The following is a 24,093-nucleotide window of genomic DNA, read 5'->3' as shown; positions in this document are numbered from 1 at the left end:
CAACTATTCCAAATATAAGGGAACAGATTTGTTCTGCTCCAATTTTAAGGCAGCGTACCCTCTAAGAGAATACTAGAATACCAAAGAAAGAGAGGCTTATACCAACTTGGTTATTAATATATTTTATTAGTATTGATAAAGGGAGTATACTCATAAGAGGCCAGTCATTCTGGGTGGCAGTAGGACAAAGTAACAACTTGGATCCCTGCATCAACTCCAGGCCAGGGCAGATATTATATAGAAACAGAACAAAGAAGACATATTGCCAGGGGTAGCCCAGGGTCACATGCCAGCTTTCCTATGGGATAGTTGGAACTTCTTTTGCTGTTTACATTTACTCAAGGTAGCTTACATTTTCTGTGTGACTCAAGGTCATGTTCCTAGACTCTAGTTACCACTTGTGAGGGGCAAAATTTGATATATGGAGCGTTATTAGGGTGACTCGCCTTAATATTGGGGTCCCGGAAATATGAGGGACTCTTTTAGGTTTAATCTCCTTTTTGAACTTTCCTTTTTACATATTCCTCCCAGGCCAATCCAAAAAGGAGCCTCTGAGCTTTAGTTCATAAAGGATCAGGTTTTATTACTTGGGAATTAATTAAACCACAAAGGTGAAACCAATTAAGGAAATAAGGCAGTAGAACTACAGATAGATAGCCTTAACTCTAGATTTAGCCTGTGCAATCCCAGAGCGTTCCCAATTAAGCTAGTTCAAAGGAATTTAGGATTTTCCTTAATTAAAACTCACCAAACCCTAGTCAGTGTGAGATTTAAAATCTATATTGTGTGATCGCCTTAAATTAGAAGCTTCAGCACCAGTCTTTGGGCATTAAACATTTATTAAAGCATACAGATATTCACAAGGAGTTCAGAAAGTTAAGAAAAGGTCTATCTAGCCTAGAGTTCTGGCCTGGTTGGGTTCTTCCTCAAGTCCTTCTCCAGGAACCTGCTTTAATCAGGAACTCCCCAGCAAGCTGATTGTGGAAGCTTTTCATAGGTCTGGAGCAGAGGCGGTCCTTACACTCTGCTTCAAGTTGATTGGTGGCACCATCCAACTCCATTGGTTTTGAAGGTTGAGTTCACAGTCTAGCTTCTGAGAACAATACCTTCTTAAGGGCTAGCCAGGTGTGATTACAATCCAGTTAACTTGCAGTAGACTAATCAGCAGTCAATCACTCTCACTTGATTCAATCAGTCTAGATTAATCTCCAGGTGGGTCTTTGAGTATCTGCTAAATGCCATTATTTTATCAAATCAGTAATCACATGCCTCTGCTAGGTCCAGGATCACCACCAGACTGCTTGCCAGGTTGGAAAAGTGCGAACTTTTGAACACGCCCCTCCTACCGGAAGTTCCCTCCCTTCTGGTTGAGTTTTCCTCCCCCAAAAGGGGAGGTCCTTCAAAAGCTGCTCAGTAGCATGCACAATCTCAGGGTGGGTCAGGTGTGGCCCCTCCCAAATGATTCAGCTAAAACTTTTGATATTAATCTTTACCACAAATAATTTTTACCACACACTGTACACCAGGGAAAAGAATAGAAAAACTACTTGTGGATGGAATTGAGTCTTTAAAGTGGGGACAGAGGAAGGAAGCTCAGACAAGAATTAATGAATAAATGAAGCAAGGTGGGTTTAGGTAGCAAGCAGTAAGTTCTGGAAGATGGCAACGATGGCCAGAACCTAGAGAGTGAAGAGAACAAAAGCTTTGCTTATTACATTTTCAAATATAAGGGCTGAATCTGAAGGTTGCTATTCCATTAAAAGCAGTGGGAAAAGTCATAAGGAAGACTTAACCAGTGAGGTCAGGAAAGGGAAAGGCATCACCAAGATATTAAATTATAACTATTTGTGTCTAATGTAGATGTTTTATTCAATATTTCTCATGCCCCTGGAAGATCCTTGGGGGCAAAGTTCCTGTCTCTGGAAACTGCTTTATTCCTTAGCCTTTCCAGGGTGTTCCTTTCTGGCCTTAGAAGGATCACAAAACACTTGGGAATAAAGATACAGCCCAGTAACCCAGCACTGGAGGCCAAGATGGCAAAGACCTCCACAGCCACCATGGCCTTCCCCTTGGAACTCTGGTATGTGGGGAGGAAAGAGATCCACACACTGCAGAAGATCAGCATGCTAAAGGTGATGAACTTGGCTTCATTGAAGGTGTCAGGAAGGTTCCTGGCCAGGAAAGCCACCATGAAGCTGCCCAGGGCTAGGATGCCCATGTAGCTCAGGACACAGTAGAAGGCAGTTGCTGAGCCCTCCTTGCACTCAAGGATGATGTGGCCAGGTTCAGATTGAGTGTCTGTACCTAAGAAGGGAGGTGAGGTCCCCAGCCAGATCCCACACAGAATCACTTGGATCCCAGAGCAGAGCAGGACAAGAGAACTGGACACTTTAGGCTGTACCCACATCCTCATCCTGCTCCCTGGTCTTGTGGCCTTAAAAGCAAGAACCACCATGATGGTTTTGGCCAAAATAGAGGAAACTGCCACCGTGAACACGACTGCAAATATTGTTTGCTGAAGGAGGCAGGTGGCTGTGGTGGGACGGCCAATGAAAAGCAAAGAACAGAGGAAGCAAAAGATGAGAGAGATGAGAAGAGTGTAGCTGAGAACCCTGTTGTTGGCCTTGACAATGGGAGTATCTTGATGCTTCACAAAGACAATGAGAATCAGAACAGTGAGGAGAGAGAAGGAGAGAGCCATGCAGGTCAGGGTCCATCCCAAAGGTTCTTGGACATTGAGAAAGGTCACTACCTTTGGCAGGCACTGGTCTTTCTCTCTGCTTGGATATTGATCTTCTGGGCACTTCACACAATTATCCATATCTGCAATTTAGTAACCAATTGATCAGTTAGTCAAAATCTATTAGTTCCATGACCTTGTAATAGGCAGTAGGGAAATTTTTAAAAAAGCACCTGACCTCAAAGATCTTGTGCTCTTTTTACCAGTCAGATACAACATGTACACAAATGAATAAACTCAAGGTAATTCGATTTCTTTTTCCAAGTTGTTGATTCTTTTTTTCTTAATTCTCTTGCATATTTATGCAATTTCTTGATTGCCCAGTCCTGAAGAGTAGAAGTTTTGCTGCTGTATGAGAATTAATGATACTGGTTTAGAGTGGGAGAAGATGTTCCTGATATAATTCTTATAGAAAGTTGTTTTGGATTTTTATTCATCTTTTGGTTACCTATCTTTGATGACAAAGATGCTTTTAAAAAAGTTATAGCCTTATATTTAGCACAAGGGACATACACATCATACTCAATCAACAATTTCTTAATTGAATTTTAAAAGACTTCTTCCCTTTAAGGCTTCACATATAGGCATTTTGACAATGTCGCCCTTTTCTGAGTTTCTGTTTTGATCTTCTCTGTTGCCATAGTAGCTTTCTATGGTTCTTTTCTGTTTGTTACTCATATTTTAGCCTATTTCTTTACTTTTAAAGTTGAGTTATGCTCCTGGGGCACAGGGTGCACTGTCCCAAGCTTCTCATGCTTCAGGCCAGTGGACTGATCATTGGCTTTCTGCTGAGGGCCTCAGGGGCTTTTGGCTTGCTCACTATACAGATGGTATGGCCTGACCTAGTCATGCCTGTTGGGGTATATCCCAACTTGCCTGCTGTGCCAGAACTGGGGGCCTTAGCTGCTGATCTGCCCTGTGGCTAAGAGCTTTCTGCTGGCTTGTCCATACATCCTCTGTGGTGTGCTATACTCCCCCTTTACCCAAGTAAGACAGGCATTTCTTAAAGTCCTTCTAAGATATCTTAAGATGGAAATTTGTTTCACTCCTTGTTTTTGTAGGTTCTGTAGCTCCAGAATCTGTTTAGAGGCTTGACTGAATGTTGATTGAGCTCAGACAACCTGCTGGTTTCTCTCAGCCATCTTGGCTCCAACCTCCAAAGTTATTTTTTTAAAAGATAGATTAAGCCAGGGCATGCCTATTAATGACAGGGAAAGAGCTAGTAGAAAACTGAGAATTCTCCCTAATGGATTAGTGGTTAAAGGATGTGAGCAACCATTTTGCAGAGGAAGAAATCAAAGCTATCAACAGATTAGAATTAATGTTCCACATTATTGATAAGAGAAGTAAATAATAATAATAATCACATCATTAATAATAATAGAAGTAAATCATCATCAACATCATCATATCATTAATAATAAGAGAAGAAAATAATAATAATCACATCATTAATAATAAGAGAAGTAAATAATAATAAGAAGAAGAAGAAGAAGAAGAAGAAAAGCATAAATGAGAGCAACCCTGAGATTCTACCTCACACCAAAATCCACTACCCTCATGACCTTCCCTATTTCTATTGAGAATATCACTATTCTTCCAGTCTTCCAGGTTTGCAACTTCAGAATTATGTTGAAACACTTACTCTTCTGGTTGGAAATCTCACCCTCTGGGCACTGGACACAGTCAAAGCAGCAGACAGGCTCTCCCTCCCGGGAAATTTTCCTGAATCCAGAGCTACAATGATCAGTGCACACAGCCTGGAGGGTCTAGGAAGAAAGAAGTGAAGAGAGTATATCAGGGTCTGGCCCAGTCCTAAAGAGTAGAAGTTTTGCTGCTGTATGAGTGTTAATGATACTGGTTTAGAGTGGGAGAAGATGTTCCTGATATAATTCTTATGGAAAGTTGTTTTGGATTTTTATTCATCTTTTGGTTACCTATCTTTGATGACAAAGATACTTTTAAAAAAGTTATAGCCTTATATCTAGCACAAGGGACATACACATCATACTCAATCAACAAGCCAAGATAGTGGAGTAGATGCAGCAACTCAGCTGACTTCTTCCAACATTCCCCTCCAAACAACTTTAAAATAATGCCTCATATTGAATTCTGGAGTGGCAAAGCCAACCATAGGTTGAGGTGAGACATTTTTTCCCAGTTGAAAACAACTTAGAAGGTTGACTTGAGAAGTTTGTGACACTAGGGTGGTGGTCAGCCAAAAGTCGAGTCCATCCACGAGAATAGCATCAGTGGACTTTGGAGGCAACAGCTTCAGGAGCTCTTAGCTCATAGGTGGCAAGGGGTTTGGATAACTGCTCTGAAAAAGATTACAGGGGGCACTTATCTGGTACTTGGTGTGGGACCCTGTTCTATTGCCCATATGCAAACTGGAACCCTAGCACTTATGGCTGCAGGTGAGCAGGGCCCTGGTCAGAGTTCCAGGGTGGATAAGAGTGCCTGTGGTTACTCACAAGGGAGTAGGAGCCCTGGTATTAGTTTTGAGACAGCACTAGAGCTTGTAGGTACTGGAAAACAGGGAACCTGGTCACAGTTCCAGAACCAAGGAGAGTACTAGCACTTGTGGCTGAAGGCAAATAAGGTCTTTTCCTAAGTGAAGATCAGAGAACAGACCAGGAGAGCAGCAACCCACATGTTTCCTTGGATCATACTATCTAGAAACCACTGAAAATGTACAGATCCCCAAAGCTAGCTCTGAAAAGAGCAGCATGAAAAACCTGAAACTTTGAACAATGGCCTCTCCACCCCCAGAATGGAGCCCAACTTTACCATGAAATTATGTCAAGAAATAAATAAGCTTTAAAAAATGAGCAAACTAAAAGAGAAAGAGAGAGAGAGAGAGAGCGTGAGCATGACTATAAGACTATACTATGATGACAGATCAAGAGAAAGTCAGAAGACAATAATGTCAAAACGACTACAATCAAAGCCTCAAAGAAAAAAAAATAGTAAATTGGATACAAGCTCAAGAAGAATTACTAGAACTCAAAAAGGATTTAAAAAATCAAATAAGGGAGGTATATGGAAATAAATTGGAAAAGAAAGGAGAGTAACAAGAAAATTATGAAAAGAGAGTGTTGGTAAAAGTCACAAGATACTAAAGAAAATAACACTTTAAAAAATAACAGATCTGGGGCAGCTAGGTGGAGCAGTGGCTAAAGCACTGGCCCTGGATTCAGGAGGACCTGAGCTCAAACCCAGCCTCACACACTTGACACTTGTTAGCTCTGTGACCCTGGGCAAGTCACCCAGCCCTCATTGCCCCACCAAAACAAACAAACAAACAAACAAACAAAACCAATAGATCTGGGGGAAGCTAGGTAGCACAGCAGATAAAGCAATGGCCCTGAATTCAGGAGGACCTGAGTTCAAATCCGACCTCAGACACTTGACACTTACTAGCTGTGTGACCCTGGGCAAGTCACTTAACCCTCAGTGCCCTGCAAAACAAAACAAAACAAAACAATTCCCTGACCCCCACCCCCCCCCCAAAAAAAACCCCACAACAGACCAAATGGAAGGGGGAAGTCCACTGAAGAGAAGGACTACTTAAAAACCTGAATTGACCAAATTGAAAAAGTACAAAAATTCACTGAAGAAAATAATTCCTAAAAATTAGATTTGGGCAAGTGGAATTTAATGACTCCACAAGACATCAAGAAACAATATAATGAAGTTAAAAGAATGAATAAAGGGTAAATTTTGAGATATCTAATCAGAAAAAACAACTGACTTCGAAAGTAAATCAAGGAGAGAGAATTTTAAAACTATTGGACCACTTTAACACCATCATAAAAATGCCTAGATATCAAATTTCAAGAAATTATCAAGGAAAACTGCTCTGATATCTTAAAACCAGAGAGATTTGGCAGGGGTAAAAGGAATTTTCAGATAATTGCCTGAAATGAGGGATTTTAAGGTCCACAGAAAAATCAACAGAACAGATTTAATGTTGGATTGAGGGACTATGCTGGCTCTTGCTTACTGTCTGGCTTGATGTAGCTATTATGTATAGGCCAAAAGAAGGTTACCCCCTCTTAAAAAGAAGTTTATGAGAAGATCCATCCCAGCAGCTAGAGCAGGGAGTAGCTTTGTGAAGATGGTAGCTAGAGACCAGTAGAAGTGCTCAATAGAGAGGAAGCACCCATGGAAGTATGAGTTCAAACAGGTAGGCAAGGTGTGCCACCTAAAGAGAAAAGTGTGATGAGATTTGCAGAACATATTGATTCTGCACTGTCAGCAGTGTGGGTTGTTCCAGACATGGTACCTGACCACACATGATCCTACTTAAGTGCTTTCCATGCATGAGTCTAAGCAATTTGTGTTCTGTATATACGTGTCTGTTTATAAGAGTTGCCATTACCCATTTCCATTACATGTCTTCTCTGGTCATCAAGCTCTTTCTGTATGTGTCCTTGTTAAAAGAAATCTTCATTCACACCTCATTCTGATCAATGAGGCAAGCTCAGAGAAAGAAAGGTAAAAGGAGTTCATTAGCACACTAAAACTGTAAGCAAGCAGTTTCAGTGTGGCCAGCCCCTTTCAAACTGCATGCTGATTTTATATAGATATGAGTAAACAACTTCCATGTGAGGGTTAAAGTATGTTGATTGGTGAACATAATGAGGAGATAGGATTAATGCACCGTGGCTCCTCCCTCATTACAGTATCATAGAAAGATGAGATTAATGCACATATGCTGAGTATTTCTGGACTAGCATCTCTTGCAAGAAGACTGCACATGTACCAAAAGTCTAAACAGGGTTAACCATGAGGTCATTCAGACTGACTCTGCACAAGAGGCCAATTTTGCACAATAATCCCTCCTTTGGAGCTTATCAAACTCATGGTGAAACACTACAATTGGACCTATATTACTATTCTCTCTTCAACTGCATCATCTTAATTTCTGCTGCTTGAAATTTGAGACTTAGCTTGGAAATCATTTCCTTACACTAGGAGAGACACTGTAAACATACATAGCAAATGTTCCCTATAGGGAAGACCAATGGAAAACCTACAAACACCTACTTTAGCCATGAAAATTTGGGTAGCCATGATGATAGCCACTACCATGGGGATCAAGATTCCTTTCTATCTTCCCAGAACTTCAACCTGGCTTTCTAGACTGAGTCCAGGTGGATATGAATTCTGTCAAATTTTCAAGAACCTGGGTACAGCACTCCTGACCAATGAGATCATATATTCTTACCTTTTCTCTCAAGAGGAAATCTAAAGCTAGCCTTTTTGGTGAGGTCATAGTCCTGAGTTCATGAACCTCCATACCAAGCCCCTCCACAACACCTAAGGTCTCATTGATGAAGACTTGGAAAAACTTGTGCATTTTGTTCTGGAAGGATAGGTTGCAGGTGGCCCTGTACATTGGCAGCCAAGGAAATTGATTTTGGGACTCTGAAGAATACAAGGAAAGTGATGACTGGGAATTTGAAACCCTGGATAAATAAGGAGAGCATACCCAGTCACCTTCAATGAGTTCAAGCCACCAGATCTGCATGAACAACATCTGAGGGTGTTGGAATAACTAAGAGATGTGACTTCTGAACTACTGTTGTCATTCATTAAGGAATCATGGGGAATGAGTATGGTCCTTTAGGTCTGAAGGGAAGCATCTCTATTTTTATACAAGAAAGCAGGTGTGGTCTCTAAACAATGGGCTGATACGCCTGGTTTTGATTCATTGAAAAACTCCAAAACATAATAATGGATTGTGTTGGTCAGTCCAAAGTGTCTTGGCTTCATCAAGAACACATCTTAATGGTTATTTATGGGCTACATGAGAGCACAATTAGATAGGTTTTAACTGAATGGCCCAAAGAATTTTCATTAATCAATTGATGTCAACTTGGAAGAATGAAGATCTGCCCTTGGCCTTCTGCTGTTTAACATTTTTATTAATCATTTGGAAGAAGGTGTACTTGGAGCTCATAGCTAATTTTTTTATCTAAGAAGGATAGTCACTATGTTTTATGACAGAACCAGAATTCTCAAAGATCTTAATAGCTAAGAATGTTGGCCCAAATCTAATACAATGAAATTGAATAAGGGCTTAGGTAAAGTGTCACAATTATATATATATATATTTTAGTGAGGCAATTGGGGTTAAGTGACTTGCCCAGGGTCACACAGCTAGTAAGTGTTAAGTGTCTGAGGCCGGATTTGAACTCAGGTACTCCTGACTCCAGGGAACAATTATATTTTTAAAATTTAATTCTACAAATGTTAGGGGAACTCAGTTGAGGAAAATATAGCATCCATCACAGTGATTCACCTGAATAAAATATTGAGATTCAATATGGTATAGAGATAGTACAAGCACTTGATTTATTTAGGATATCTTACTACAAATCCTGCCTCATATTTACTAGCTATATGTTGATGAGCAAGTCCCTTTGATCACTTTTTTGTGTGTTGGGCAATGAGGGTTAAGTGACTTGCCCAGGGTCACACAGCTAGTGTCAAGTGTCTGAGGTCAGGTTTGAATTCAAGTCCTCTTGAATCCAAGGCTGGTGCTTTCTCCACTGCACCACCTAGCTGCCCTCTTGATTACCTTTTTTTTTTTTTTTTTTTGGTGAGGCAATTGGGGTTAAGTGACTTGCCCAGCATCACACAGCTATTAAGTGTTAAGTATCTAAAGCCTGCTTTGAACTCAGGTCCTCCTGAATCCAGGGCCAGTGCTCTATTCACTGTGCCATTTAGCTGCCCCTTGATTACCTTTTTTTTTTTTTTTTTTAGTGAGGCAATTGGGGTTAAGTGACTTGCCTAGGGTCACACAGCTAGTAAGTGTTAAGTGTCTGAGGCCGGATTTGAACTCAGGTACTCCTGACTCCAGGGCCGGTGCTCTATCCACTGTGCCATCTAGCTGCCCCCCTTGATTACCTTTTAAAGTCTCAGTTCCTTCATCTATAAAATGTGCTACCTATCTCAAAGGGTTATGGTGAGGAAAAAAGTTTACAAATCTTAAAATACCATAGAAATGTAAACTGCTGTCACTTTAATGGACTTCAAGATGAACAAGTCAGGAATATTACAAGGCACCCAAAATGGCTGAGTGTGACCCTAGACCACATTGAGACCAGAGCACAGTGCATCTAGAAGGCTTCCAAGAGGTGAAAGAAATGTCTGCATCCATAGTTCAATGCAGTGAAAATAACCAATCGATTATATATGTGCTTTCTGGAACATTTGGCCAGTTTAAGGCAACAAGTCAATTCAACCAATGATTTAATGCTATATTGATGCCTTCAAGCTGCGATCGACTCTCTGTAATTATCTCTATTTAATTCTGGATATCTCTTGTATGTATATGATTGTTTGCATATTGTCTCCTGAATTTCACGTGCTTGAGCTAGTGCATCAATCCTTAACATCCTTCTAAGTGGATAGAGTGAGTCTTAGAAAGACTCATCTTCCTTGAGTTTAAATCTGGCCTCAGAGGGTCACTAGCTGTGTTACACTAGGCAAGTTATTTAACCCCATTGCCTCAGTTTCCTCATTTGTAAAAATGAGCTAAAGAATGAAATGACAAAGTGCTCAATTATTTTTGCTAGAAAACCCCAAATAGGGCCACAAAGAGTTTGCCAAGACTGAAAACAACTGAACAACAATTAATATTTCTATACCTGACTAGGGCTCATAGGCATTGTATAGCATTCATATTGTATAAATTTTGGTGCAAGAAATCTATGATTTCGTTATTATAGGAAATCCTAATGAAAAAATTCTCTCTGCTTATACAGATTGGCACCAGCTCAGCCAGTTTGGAGAGTTTTCTGGAGCATGGAGAAATTAAGTGACTTGCACAGGGTCACAGAGCCAGTCTCTGTCAGAGGCAAACATTGAATCAATATCTTTCTGACACCTATGCCAAGTCTCTGTCCTCTCTCCTATGGCTGCCTCAATTGTTGTTGCTATTGTGCCCCTTGGTCTAATACAAGTTGCCAAATTTTCCTCATATTTACAAATCTACTTGGCTTATTTTTATTTAAAATTATAATAGTAATAATAATGATTTGTCCCTTTGTCTATCCTGCATTGGGTGGAAAGACAAAAAGATAAATAGCTGGGGGGGGGAATGAATAAATGATGACTTAAATGGGGATAAAGTGATGGGAAACATAAAATGGGGTTTAACTTTCATACTGACCTTCAAATCAAGCCAGTTGTGATGTAGCTCCTTCTCACAAATGGTAAAGCCTTGACCAAATGGAGCCTGAGGGACAAACTGCCCCACCTTCACCAGAACTTCATCGTAATTAGACAGCACCCCCAAACTCATGATATCATATTTAGCCACAGGAATCTTGTCCTCATCCAAAGCCACCAGGTCCCCAGCGGTGTTGTTAAAGTGAATATTCCTCAGAGATGAGTGAAGCTGAATGAGAAGAGACCTTAATCATTTCCTCCTGTCCATAAGCAGAGGACAACAGGACCAAGGTAAATGGGTGAGGCGAGACACATAGTAACAAACTCACTTATCCACTTACTCTTTCATTCATTTTTGCAACAAATATTTTTGAAGCAAATCCTTTAGAGAATGAAGCATTTAGATGTGGAAGCTTCAAGACCTGAGGGTTGTGGTATTATTACAGGATTGACTTTTTGAAGTCCTGCTTTCCCCTAGAATTCACGTATGAAGGAAACTCAAAGATTGGTAGAGAATAGAGTTGTTCCAATCTGTTGAGTTAGTACTGAGAAAAGTTTCTATGCAAGGCCCCATTCTAAAGCACATAGAATGAGACAAAGGGAGAATTAGCCCAAGACAGTGGAAGAATTAATTTACAGGGAAGTCAGTTCTTCCATCTGACAATTTGGTCATTGTTTTTTTTTTTTTTTTTTTTAGTGAGGCAATTGGGGTTAAGTGACTTGCCGAGGATCACACAGCTAGTAAGTGTTAAATGTCTGAGGCTGGATTTGAACTCAGGTACTCCTGACTCCAGGGCTGGTGCTCTATCCACTGTGCCACCTAGCTTCCCCTTGGTCATTGTTTTTTAACATGTATTTTAAAATGTTTTATTTTTAATTTATTCAACAAAACAAATATAATACAATAAACGCAGTATAATTAAAATGATTATATATGAAACTGTAAACCTACTATGTACAACTTGTTATTCCTTTCAAATATAAAACAAAATTATGAGTAACTTTCTTCCTCCCCAGAGATGACCATCATTAGACACAAATAGGTATATATAATGTATATATGTATATATACACATGTACATATATATATAATTTTTATATATACATATATATGTAAAACTATTCTATCCATACTTATATTTATTAATTCTTTCTTTGGATGCAGGGCATACCTTACTTCATATGTCCTTTATAGTTAATTGGGGGGGTATTTAGAATAGTCAAAATAACATGCATTCAAAGTCATTCTGAAATCAATATTGCTGTTACTGCATACAATGTTCCCCTAGTACTATTCATTATGCTCTTTATTATTTCTTGCAAGTATTTCCATGTTCTTCTAAAATCATTGAGTTCATCAAGGTAGTATTTCATCACAATCATATACCACAACTTGTCCAGCCATTGCCCAGTTGATGGGCATCCCTGCAATTTACAGTTTCTTTGCTACCACAATGAGAGCTGCTATAAACATTTTAGAACATAGAGGTTCTTTTCATTTTCCCCTAATTATCTTCAAAAAATGACCAAGTAGTGGTATTGCTGCATCAAAGGGTATAGGTATTCTAATAACTCTTTGGGCATAATTCTAGATTGCTCTCTAAAATGGTTGGATCAGTTCACAATTCCACCAACAATGAATTAGTGTCCCAATTTTAACATACCCTCCAACATTTGTCACTTTCCCCTTCTATCATTTTAGCCAATCTGGTAAGTATAAAATGATATCTCAAGGTTGATTTAATTTGTGTTTCTCTAATCAGTTTAATGATTTAGAGAATTTTTATATGACTATAGATTGTTTTGCTTCCTCCTTCAAAAAAATTGCCTGTTGGCAGGCAGCTAGGTGGTGCAATGAATAAAGCACTGGCCCTGGATTCAGGAGGACCTGAGTTCAAATCCAACCTCAGACTTGACACTAGTTGTGTGACCCTAGACAAGTCGCTTAACCCTTATTGTCTTGCCCCCCCCCAAAATTGCCTGTTTATAACCTTTGACCACTTATCAATTGAGGAATGACTTGTATTCTTATAGATTTGGCAAAATTCTTTATATTTTTGAGATAAAAAAAACTTTTTTCTGAGAAATTGTCTATACAATCCCCCTGTCTTTCCCATTTTTTTGCTTTCCCTCTGATCTTAGCTACATTTGTTTTATCTGTACAAAACCTTTTTAACTGAATGGAATTGAAATTATTCACCTTACACCTCACTCTGCTATCTCTTGTTTATTCATAAATTGTTAACCTATCCATAAGTCTGATAAGTAACATGTTCCATGTTCTTCTAATTTTCTTGTAAAATCTCTCTTTATTTCTAGGTCATGTATCCTTTTTGACATGATCTTGGTAAATGGTGTAAGATGTTGTTCTATGCCCAATTTCTGCTATATTGCTTTCTTGTATGCTTTTCCCAATAATTTTTAAAACAGATAATGAATTCTTGTCCCAAAATATTGTCTTTATACTTGTCAAATACAAGGTTATTGTGTTTACTTGCTGTTGTAAATTTTATATCTACTGTATTCCATTGATCTACCTTTCCATTTCTTAGTCAGTACCATGTAATTTTGATAAGTACTGCCTTATAATATAGGTTAAGATCTGGTACTGCTAAGCCTCCTTCCTTTACACTTTTTTTATTATTTGCTTTGTTCTTGACTTTTTGTTTTCCCAAATGAACTTATTATTTTTTCTAGTTCAGTAAAAATAAAATTGGGGGGGATTTAATTGGGATGGTATTGAATATATAAATTAATTTGTGTAAAATTATCATTTTTGTTATATTGGCCCTATCTAATATTTCTCCAATTGTTTAAATCTGATTTTATTTGTATAAAAAGTTTTTTAAACATATTTTTGTTTATGTAGTTCCTGAGTTTGCTTTCGTAGGTGTACCCTTCAGATATTTTATACTGTTTGGAGTTATTTTAAGTGTGTTATTATTATTATTATTATAATTCGCTATATCTTCTTATAGAGTTTTTTCTTTTTTGGTGACATGGGGATATGGATGGTTTATTAGGATTTACATTATATCCTGCAACTTTGCTGAAATTATTGTTTCAGTTAACTTTTTAGTTGATTCTTTGGGATTTTCCAAGTATATTATCATATAATCTGCAGAAAGTGATAGTTTTTATTAAACACCCTACTTTTTTTTTTTTGCACAACAATGAGGGTTAAGTGACTTGCCCAGGGTCACACAGCTAGTAAGTGTAAAGTGTCTGAGGTCAAATTTGAACTCAGGTTCTCCTGAATCCAGGGCTGGTGCTTTATCCATTGCACCACCTAACTGCCCCCTAAACACCCTACTCTTAAAGAATGAGTGGGTTAAAGAAAAATCATAGAAATAATCAATAATTTCATTAAAGAGAATGATAATAATAAACAACATATAAAAACCTATGGGAGATAGCAAAAACAGTTATTAGGAAAATTTATGTCTCTAAATGCTTATATCATTCAAATAAAGAGCAGACTAATGAATTGAGTATGCGATTAAAAAAGTAGAAAAAGAACTAATTAAAAATCCCTAATTAAACACTAAATCAGAAATCCTGAAAACTAAAGGTGAGATTAATAAAATTGAGAGTAAAAAACAATTTAATTAAGAAATAAAACTAGGGGTTGTTTTATGGAAAAACAAATAAAATAAACAATTAGTTAATGTTATTTTAAAAAAGAAGACAAATCATTAATATCATAAATGAAAGGGTGAATGTACCACCAATAAAGACGAAATTAAAAGAAGTATAAGGAATTGTTTTGAACAATTATATGCCAATAAATTTATCAATGAAATGGAAGTGAAAAGAAGAATATTTACAAAAATATAAATTGCCTAGATTAGCAGAAGAAGAAATAGAATATCTAAATTTTCTTTTAGAAAAAGAAAGTGAACACATCATAAATGAGCTTCCTAAAAGAAAAGCACCAGAAACAAATAGATTTACAAGTGGATTCTATCAAATGTTTAAAGATCAACTAATTCCAATATTAAATAAATTATTTGGAATAATTGGTAAAGAAGGGAACCTACTAAATTCCTTTTATGAACAAATGATACTGATGCCTAAACCAGAAGAGTAAAAACAGAAAAAGAAAATTTTAGACCAATTTCATTAATGAATATGGATGAAAAAATCTTAAATGAAATACTAGCTAAAAGATTACAATAATATATTACAAAGATTATATATTATGATCAAGTGGGATTTATATCAGAAATGCCTACCATAAAGAAAACTATTAACATCATTGAAGATATCAATTCTAAAAGTAAAAACAAATTATATGATTATATCAATAGACACAGAAAAAGCTTTTGATGAAGTACAACACTACTATTTATTAAACATACTTGAAAGTATTGCTATAAATGGATTTTCCTTAAGTTTATAAATATCATTTATCTAAAACCATCAACAAGCATTATTTGTAATGGGAACAAACTAGAAGCCTTCCCAGTCAGATCAGGTGTGAAACAAGGATGACCACTGACACCAATATTATCAATATCATATTGGAAATCCTATCAATAGCAATAAGAGAAGAAAAAGAAACAGAAGGAATCAGAATAGATAATGAGGAAATAAAACTATCTTTTTTTGCAGATAATATGAGGATATACTTGGCCATTGTTTGACATGCATTCTGCATTGGATTCAGAACATACTTCTAGGACTAAGCTTCAGAAAATCTTTCCTGTACCTCTGAGGAGAAGACTCAGCACTTTAGAAAGAAAAGTTCCAAGAAATTTCTTTGCAGTTCTGTGTAGACTATCGATAATGCCATTTGGAAACAAACTCTTAAGGAACAAGACATTCTTCAAAGAAAGCCAAACTAAGAAAACCCACTAAACCAAGGAATATCCATCTGTGAGTCTGTAGATTCCAAGTAACCCTAAGGAAAATGCCAATGCCAAAGAAAGCCAGCAAACTAAGAAATGTCCACTCATGAGGTTGGGGACGCCATTTCAGGAGGTGGAGACATTACCTGCCAGGGTTGAAGCACCAGGCACCCTTCTTCTCTCACAGTTCCCATTTCCAATCTGCTCTGGAGAATGCCATGAAGAGCCCAGGCCACAGCATACACAGCATTGTAGAGGAAGTAACTAATGCTAGATGTGGTCATGTCAAAATAATGCAAAGGCAGCATCTCCAAGGAAGCATTCGCTGAACAGTCTTGCTCCAGTTTGGTTGGTTCATCTGGACACTCAAATGCTGAGACCCAGAAACTCTTAAGGAAAATGTCTCCAGGGTATTTGGCTGGGGTGACTGTCCTGAGAAAAGCTTTGAAACCAGGAATCTCCCTTGTCTGATGTGAAAATATGAGAGCTCCATGAAAAGCATCTCCATCATGATTGTGGGGCCTCATGGTGACATCCCAGTGTGAGGTGATAATCCACACCTTCCAAATTGTAAATACTGGTGGCTGTGAATATCTCAGGATCATCAGAGAGCCTGTGTCTCCATGGATGATAATCACTTTAGCTGATGATGTCATAATTCTAGGCATGAAATCCACCTGGGATTGAGCATGGCATCTCTCACTGACAGGGATCTTCTCTGTGAAGGCCACACAGGCTTTGTTCCTTCTCATCTCTTCTCCCATGTCCCAGAGGAACTTCTCACCTCTCATGTCATCTGGGACAACCAGCCCCACCCAGGTCCAGCCAAAGTGTATCAGCAGCTGGACAATGCCCAGGTGCAGGGAAGAGTCCTGAGGGGCCATCTGGTAGAGGGAGGGAAACTGGACCCTGTCACTCAGGGCAGGATCAAATGGGCCATAGCTTATCTGGATGGGAAAGAAAGATGGGTCTCATTGGGCTATATGAAAGTGAGATGGCATAGCAACAAATCCTAGTATGTTACCCAATTTCCTGAGTTTCATTAAGGGAAAAATAGATCAGGTGGTTCTAGGTGATGATAGTGGGTGATATTCTGTTCACCTCAAGATTAGGTCACCTGAAAGACAATGACTAGAAGACAGAATACTCTGATACTACTGGTTTTAAATTATTCAGTTCTATGAACCCTCCATGACTTCTTTCCCAAATAGTTCAGTATTTCTCTTAACTTACTGTCCTTGTTTGTAGACTTCCCCCCCTCAAATTTCCTGGTTAAAACTGATAAATTATTACCATGTGTTGGAGATGGTAGCGATTAAGAGGCGATGGCTTCTTCAAGCAAAATTGTTATACCTCAAGAATACTGTTGTTAAATCCTAAGTACCTGGTGAATAGATATAGGCTTACATATATAAGGTAGCTAGGTGTCACAGTGGATAGAATAATAGGTCTGGAGTCAGGTAGATCTAAGTTCAAATCCAGCATCAGACACTTACTAACTGTGTGTCCCTTAATCAACCGCTGTCTACTTCAACTGAAAAATGGGCAAAATAATAGCACCAAATTCTCAAGGTTGTTGTATGGGTAAAATAAGATCATATTTTTAAATGCTTTGCAAAACTTACAGCACAATAAAAGTTATCATTATTATTATTATTATTTTTATTTTTAAGTGAGGCAATTGGGGTTAAGTGACTTGCCCGGGGTCACACAGCTAGTAAGTGTTAAGTGTCTGAAGCTGGATTTGAACTCAGGTACTCCTGAATCCAGGGCCAGTGCTCTATCCACTGTGCCACCTAGCTGCCCCTAAAAGTTATTATTTTAATAATAATTGAAATAATTATTTCACTTATGTTTACAACATTGGTGACTCACTTTGAACTAATACAATTGATAGGCATAGGGAGCAGACCTGTTAAATCATTGGGCTAAAGAAACTATTTTTACCAATATAGGTCAGTCTGTCCTCTTCAACACCTAGGATTAGAATTCCTAGAGCACTGAGATTTTAAGTGATTTATCCAAAGTCATACAGCCAGGCCATTGACATGCAAAGTTCCCAGAGGACAACTGGATACTTCTTGCCTCCAGTTTCTAGTGGTGACCTTGAGAGTTTGGACATGTCTTTCTTTTCTTTTTTTCCTTTTTTTCAGGGCATTGGGGGTTAAGTGACTTGCTCAGGGTCACACAGCTAGTAAGGGTCTACAGCTGGGTTTGAACTCAGGTCCTCCTGAATCCAAGGCTCGTGCCATATCCACTGTGCCACCTAGCTGCCCCTGGACATGTCTTTCTAATGCTCATTAGTCCCTAGAATGAGTCTCCCCCATGTGGATTATTAATTGATAGCAATTAACAAGTTAATTAGCTTTTAGAAATAGTTATTTATTTAGTAAGGACATATAATAAGAATAATGGATGCAAACATTCCTCTCAAGAATTAATAGAAACAATGAATAACTCAAGCTCTAACACTAAAAGCAAGAGTTCGCAGAAGTCATAAATTCTCTGAACCTCGGTTTTTGTTTGTCTTTAAAATTAGGAAAGCAGGTTACATTATTTGTGACATCTCTTCAAATTCTTACAAGTAAATGATCATAATCTTTTCTAGAAAAGGATTAGTCTTTTCCCAACATCTCATTATGTTTTTATGTGTAGGAGACTGTGATTTCGTCAAGAACATGCTGCCAGAATTCAAATGAAAAGACAAGGTCTGGCAAGAAGCTTGATTCATTTGGAGTAGATACCACCAGAAAGTTGGCCACAAGGTGAGGAATTTTATTGGCCATGGGAACTCTTAAGTAGCAGTAACATTACTATCTGGGATAGAAGGGGGAGTGGGGCACCACTGGTCATGCCAGTGACAGGCTGTACTGTGGTATAAATTCCATTCTGGCTGCCCAGACATTTTAAAAATTGAATTAGGGAGGTAGATGAAAATAAATTGGAAAAGAAATGACAGTAACAAGAAAATGATGAAAAGAGAGCATTGGTAAAAGTCACAAAAAATACTAAAGAAAGTCTAAAAAGGTCTAAAGTCTGTGCCGGCCTTGGAATAGGAAAGTCCTCCATTAAAATCCTGCCTGAACACTTACTAGCCATGTGACATCTAGGAAGCACTGAGAACAGTGTCTTGTGCTTGAAGTGAGGAAGACGAGTTCAAATCTAGCCTCAGTAAGTTACTAGTTGTATGACTCTGGACAAGTCAACTAACTTATATTTACTTTAAATTCCTCAACTATAAAATGGCAATTAATAATAGCACCTATCTTCTAGTATTGTCATAAGGGTCAAATGAAATATTTGTAAAGCACTTAGCACACTGAGTAGAACCTTAATAAATACTTTTATATAGTCTCCCTTCCATCCTGTATGATGCTGGACTAGTTCACCTTAAAGAAGAGGGTAAGAGATGGCAAGTTTACCTGTGGGAACCTGTAAAGCTCCAGCAGGGTCCCCATCTGGATAGAAAGAGCAGATGTGGCTCCTCCAATAACAGCCATGGACTTGTCCTGTCTCTTACAGCTATAATTTGGGATAGTCTGGCCCTGTCCTGAGAGCCACATCAGGAAGCTCTCCAAGGTCCTGACATCACTATGATAAGTGTTGTAGATGTGAAATCCCAAGGTAGTATTAGGGAGCAGCCAGGGGTCTCTGTTGATCTCCTCCACAGCAAACATCAGGGCCAGAACCTGTTGGTAATTTTTGTGCAGCCACCTGTAGGGAGAGGAGAGGAGATCAGAAACTAGCAACAAATCCTGGGGAGCTCACAGGCTTCAAGGAGACCCAGGCAGCCGTGCCAAGGTCAGATCACAGGGCCCAGGGCTGAGGCAACCTGGTAGGAATCACAGACACCTTTTTCACATGACCTGCACCCCTGCATTGTTGATCCACCTGAAATTTAGAGTGTGAGTGATGGAGGAGGAATTTCTCCAGATTCCTACTGAGGCTGTGGACCTGGAATGTTCTCCTTGCTCACTTCTACCCGTGGCTTCTCTACCTTACTTCATGACTCAGCTTAAATCCCTCCTCCTGCAAGAGGCCTTTCCAGTCCCCTCATGGCTAGTGCCTTCCCTCTGAGATTATCTCCCATGAGACTGCACGTATCCTGTATTGATGTAGGTGTTGGTCTCCCCCATTAAAATGTTGTCTCCTTGAGGATGTCTACTGTATTTTTGCCTTTTCTTTGATCTCCAACACTCAGCAGAGGGCCTGGCATTTAGCAAACATTTAATAAATGCTTGTTGACTGCCTCCCTGACCTGGAATACTCAGTCATTTTCTTCAACAAGTGTGTACTGACCAGTGCCTACATGCGATGCACTGTACAAGTAAGGCTGGCTCCCTGGACTCAGTCTCACAGTCTTATCTAGGAGATAGATCCATCAATAACCACATTCTAAGGCAGTCTCCAATAAATGCCACATTCATAGCACACTAGCAGTTCAGCAGAGGGAGATGTACTCTCTGGCTCAGTGCCTTCTGTCAAGAGGCCACTTTTACCACTTGAGGAAAATCCTTCCTGGGAGAAGCTGAACCATTGACAATGTATTTGTTTCCAGCTCATGGTAACCTGGTTCATTCTACAAAATCTCTTAGGCAGTTTTATCCCTTGAGGGAAACTGTACCAGGGGCTGAGTCTGGAAGGAGACAAAGACCCAACTAGAGAGAACATACTCACTAAGCCCAGAAAGGCAAAGACCTCTTGTTGTGCTCTTCAGCCTATAGGAAATCTCAGTTTCTTGGGTTCTTGTCTAATATTGAATCAGCTTTTCTTGTATTGCTCTTAGAGTACATTCCAGGCCTAATGCCTATTTTTTCTGACACAGGTGAGGATTCAAAACCTTGTCTTCAGTTGGAAGTTCAACTAGAGAGGTAAATGGTCAATGGCTTCAGCATTGATTGATGATGGTCTGTTAAAAACACTATGGAAGTGTTCCACCCATCTCTCCAGGATCAAGTCTGTATCACTAATCAATGTGGTTCCATGAGTAGCTGAGATGTACCACAATTCTTTGGCCTACAGTCTTTGGGGCATCATAAAAGTGTGTTGGATTGTAATTATCAGTGTAAAATTGAATTTCATCTGCCTTTTTACTGAGACAAGGATCCTGCATCTCTAAGCTTTGATTGCATTTTATTTTTGATGCCATTAAATACTGCTTTCTTAGAGACAGTTGAACTATACTGCTGGTAAACCCTATGGAGTTTTCATTTTTCCTTTAGCAGTTTGTGAATTTCCCCATCTGTCAAAAAGGTTTCTCAGGGTGTGACTGCTGCATGTACTATAGCTTTTTGAAGCCACAAATGAGAGTTGGGTGAATCAGTTGAACACCAAATGTGGAAAACAGCCCTGAAAATGTCTCACTAGCCCTCACACCAGAAGTACTAATCTTACCTGAAGATACCATACACCTCAGCCCATTTTACTTTCTCTTTCTCTCACCCAGTCATTGTCTTTTCTGGACGCAACAGGGGCCAGAAAAACATCCTATGCATTGTTTGTTTTTGTTTTTTGTTTTTTAGTGAGGCAATTGGGGTTGTGTCTTGCCCAGAGTCACACAGCTGGGGTCTCTGTTAAGTGTCTGAGGCCGGATTTGAACTCAGGTACTCCTGACTCCAGGGCTGGTGCTCTATCCACTGTGCCACCTAGCTGCCCCATCCTATGCATTGTTATCCAAGCCTAGAGAAAAAGGGATGCAGAAGGGCACTTTCATCAGAATTGAGACCCAGAGTTTCAGTGAGCCACCTAGGGAAGGATCAGGGGTACTGGAAATGTTCACATTAAAGACATTTAATGACTGAGACTACATAAATATGGAAAGGTACTAAGCTCATATCTTCACCTCTAGTTTTCAAGAGGCATTAGAGAGATAGTAAGGCTTTCTATATAAAACATCCCAACCCATTATTCTATGAACCAAACACTGCCAGGTTTTATAGTCTCTTTAAGAAAGCCAGTGAGAGGCAATTAATCCTGCCTTACTTGTCCTATCCACTGCCTTTTCAATGTAGAAAACCACCACTTATTCTGGATCATAATTGATGCCCCATGGATTTTCTAGGCTTTCACAACAGTACCATGGCCAGTGCCTCAAGCACCACTGCAAGTGCTGAATTTGTCCAACCTGTGTCACACGCAATCCTACTAGGCTTATTCTAATCTAATGATAGCTTGTAGTGCTAAGAACCCAAATCCAAGGAGGTTCTTTTTTCAGAAGGTTCCAGAAGCCTTCACCCAAACAAATACTTGTAGCAATAGATGGAGCCATGATCCACCTGACTGGGGAACTTTCTCAAAGCTAGAAAGGATTAGAGGCCATCTTGTCTAAGCCCTTCTTTAATCATAATAGTGAGAATGTATGTGGCCCTTTCAGCATTTTGCACATAATTTCTCATTTGATCCTCACAACATCCTTAGGAGTTAGGCATTATTATTATCCTGTTATCCTCATTTTACAGACGAGGAAACTGAAGCTGAAAAAGACTTAATGATATGCCCAGGGTAACACAAGTCCTAAGTCTCTACAGCAGAATTTGAACTCTAGTCTTCATGACTCCAAATGCAGGCATCTATCTGCTTACTATACCTCGTCCTCTCTGATGAGAACTGAGGTCCAACAAAGATAAACATTTGCTCAAAATCACCCAAGTAGTGTTATCAGAGGCAGATTTTGAATCCATGTCCTTGGATTTTTGAGCTGGTATGTTTTCCCAAGCTGCTTCCTCAGAATAGTTTGTCCAGCCATCCCTGATGCTATTATTGGTGTGACTCAGGGAGGACCTGTGGGTAGAAATCTATTTGAGGAGCTCACTTAGGGAGAACAAATGACAAGAAGACTAGTTGCAAGAGCCCAGTTACCTTGGTTGTGTCCCCTTAGCACACATGGACCCAGCCCATCTAAGTGCCATTGGTCACAAAGAAGAATCTGATGGAATAACCAATCTACCCTCATTAGTGGAGGACTCTGCACCCTACATTGTCTAATGATTCAGGAAAAAGTCTCCTTCATTTGATCTTCTTAAGGGAAAGAAGGCACATAACTCCCCTGTTGCTCACCCTCGCAGACTGCATTCATTCAGTCTTTGCTAAACAGCATGGTGACCTGGAAAGGGCACTGGTCTCAGTATCAGAAGACATCTCTGGTCAGGCTCTCCTGGAGCCTCAGTTTCCTTATCTGTAAAATCTGTATGAGAATAAGCAGTATCCCTGACCCACAAGAATGTGTAGCACACATAAATACCCATACACACACAAATGGCAACAATTCTTGGGTTGTCCACTTCTCTGGGTAGGTTCATTGCAGGAAAACAGATGATAATGAAAACAAAGGATTCTGTTACTTCATTGCATCCCAAATGCTAATTCCCTGAAATGATGGATTCCCATACCAAATATCCCTTCCCACATAATGACAAAAATATTATTAAGTGGACATTTATACAACACCTTAGAGTTACCAAAAAAGCTTTATATACTTTATGCCATTGATAGTCACAATCATCCAGAAGACTGTTACTATTATTATTCCCATTTTCACAAAAGGAAACAGGTTCAGCAAGATTAAAGGACTATAACAGACTTTGCAAACCTTAAAGTGCTATATATAAAGGCAATCGTCGTCATCATTATTACTATTACTTGGATTCACACATAACAATTGCTTGGGGCTTGATCTGAACTCAGATCTTCCTTTCTCTAAGTCTAGCACTCAAGAAAAATGATGCTGCTGCTTCTAGCACTAGCTAGTGTGTCAGGGCCTTCTTTTCCCCTCTTCAGCACCGCCAGCATCACAGTCAGAGCAGGGAAGACAGAAAGACCTTGTCCCAGATAAAGGGATAAAGGACAGGGTCTTCCTGCTCCTTGGACTTGAGTGGCCACAGGGAAGATTCAAATGGCAACAAAGTGGCCCCTCCTAGGTCCTAAATAAGTGAGAGGAATTTTCTTCTACAGATTTTTAAGGCCAGATCAAAGGATGGAAAGACACAAGAAGAGTCAGACAGGAGGCTAGTGAAAAGTCCCCAGAAGCTGGCTTGCTCATCTCTTTCTAACATGAAATCCCAGGCATCTATTCACTTACTGGTGTGGATTGCAGGCCTTGTATATATTCTCAGCTCCTGTGAAACTCTTCACTGCCATTAAGTACAGGGGAAAAAAACCACCAATAAGCAGGTCCCCATCTCTGTGGACTCGTGGACTGATTTGCTCAAAGCAGGGGAATTTTTCTTTCCTGACTAAAGAGGAAGGTATGTTAAGGAGCAAGAAGAGGACCAGCAGAAGGAACATTGGGGACTGTATCCTGAACAAACTCTGAGCCTGTGG

At 39.3% G+C, this 24,093-nt stretch overlaps 1 protein-coding gene across 1 annotated transcript; it reads right to left on the bottom strand.

Moving 5' to 3' along the window:
* Positions 1–1,879: 1,879 nt before the first annotated feature.
* On the bottom strand, positions 1,880–24,063 carry LOC122748336 (vomeronasal type-2 receptor 26-like). Its single transcript, XM_043993994.1, has 6 exons — positions 23,852–24,063; positions 19,197–19,488; positions 15,921–16,721; positions 10,926–11,153; positions 4,386–4,509; positions 1,880–2,823 (listed from the first exon to the last, which is right to left on the bottom strand). The coding sequence occupies exons 1-6, from the start codon at positions 24,055–24,057 to the stop codon at positions 1,880–1,882; spliced, it is 2,595 nt and encodes an 864-aa protein (XP_043849929.1). The 5' UTR covers positions 24,058–24,063.
* Between the last annotated feature and the right edge of the window lie 30 nt (positions 24,064–24,093).

Source organism: Dromiciops gliroides, chromosome 3 (assembly GCF_019393635.1).
Source record: "Dromiciops gliroides isolate mDroGli1 chromosome 3, mDroGli1.pri, whole genome shotgun sequence".
Classification (NCBI taxonomy): Eukaryota; Metazoa; Chordata; class Mammalia; order Microbiotheria; family Microbiotheriidae; genus Dromiciops; species Dromiciops gliroides.
This window is presented reverse-complemented; position numbering and strand designations above follow the sequence as displayed.

Excerpts from the sequence above, each read along its gene's own strand:
- LOC122748336 (XM_043993994.1), bottom strand. The coding sequence starts at position 24,057 with ATGTTCCTTCTGCTGGTCCTCTTCTTGCTCCTTAACATACCTTCCTCT. Across the intron at positions 16,722-19,196 it reads AGCTTTACAGGTTCCCACAG|ATAAGCTATGGCCCATTTGA; the intron begins GTAAACTTGCCA and ends TTTCCCATCCAG. Across the intron at positions 2,824-4,385 it reads TGAGATTTCCAACCAGAAGA|ATATGGATAATTGTGTGAAG; the intron begins GTAAGTGTTTCA and ends ACTAAATTGCAG.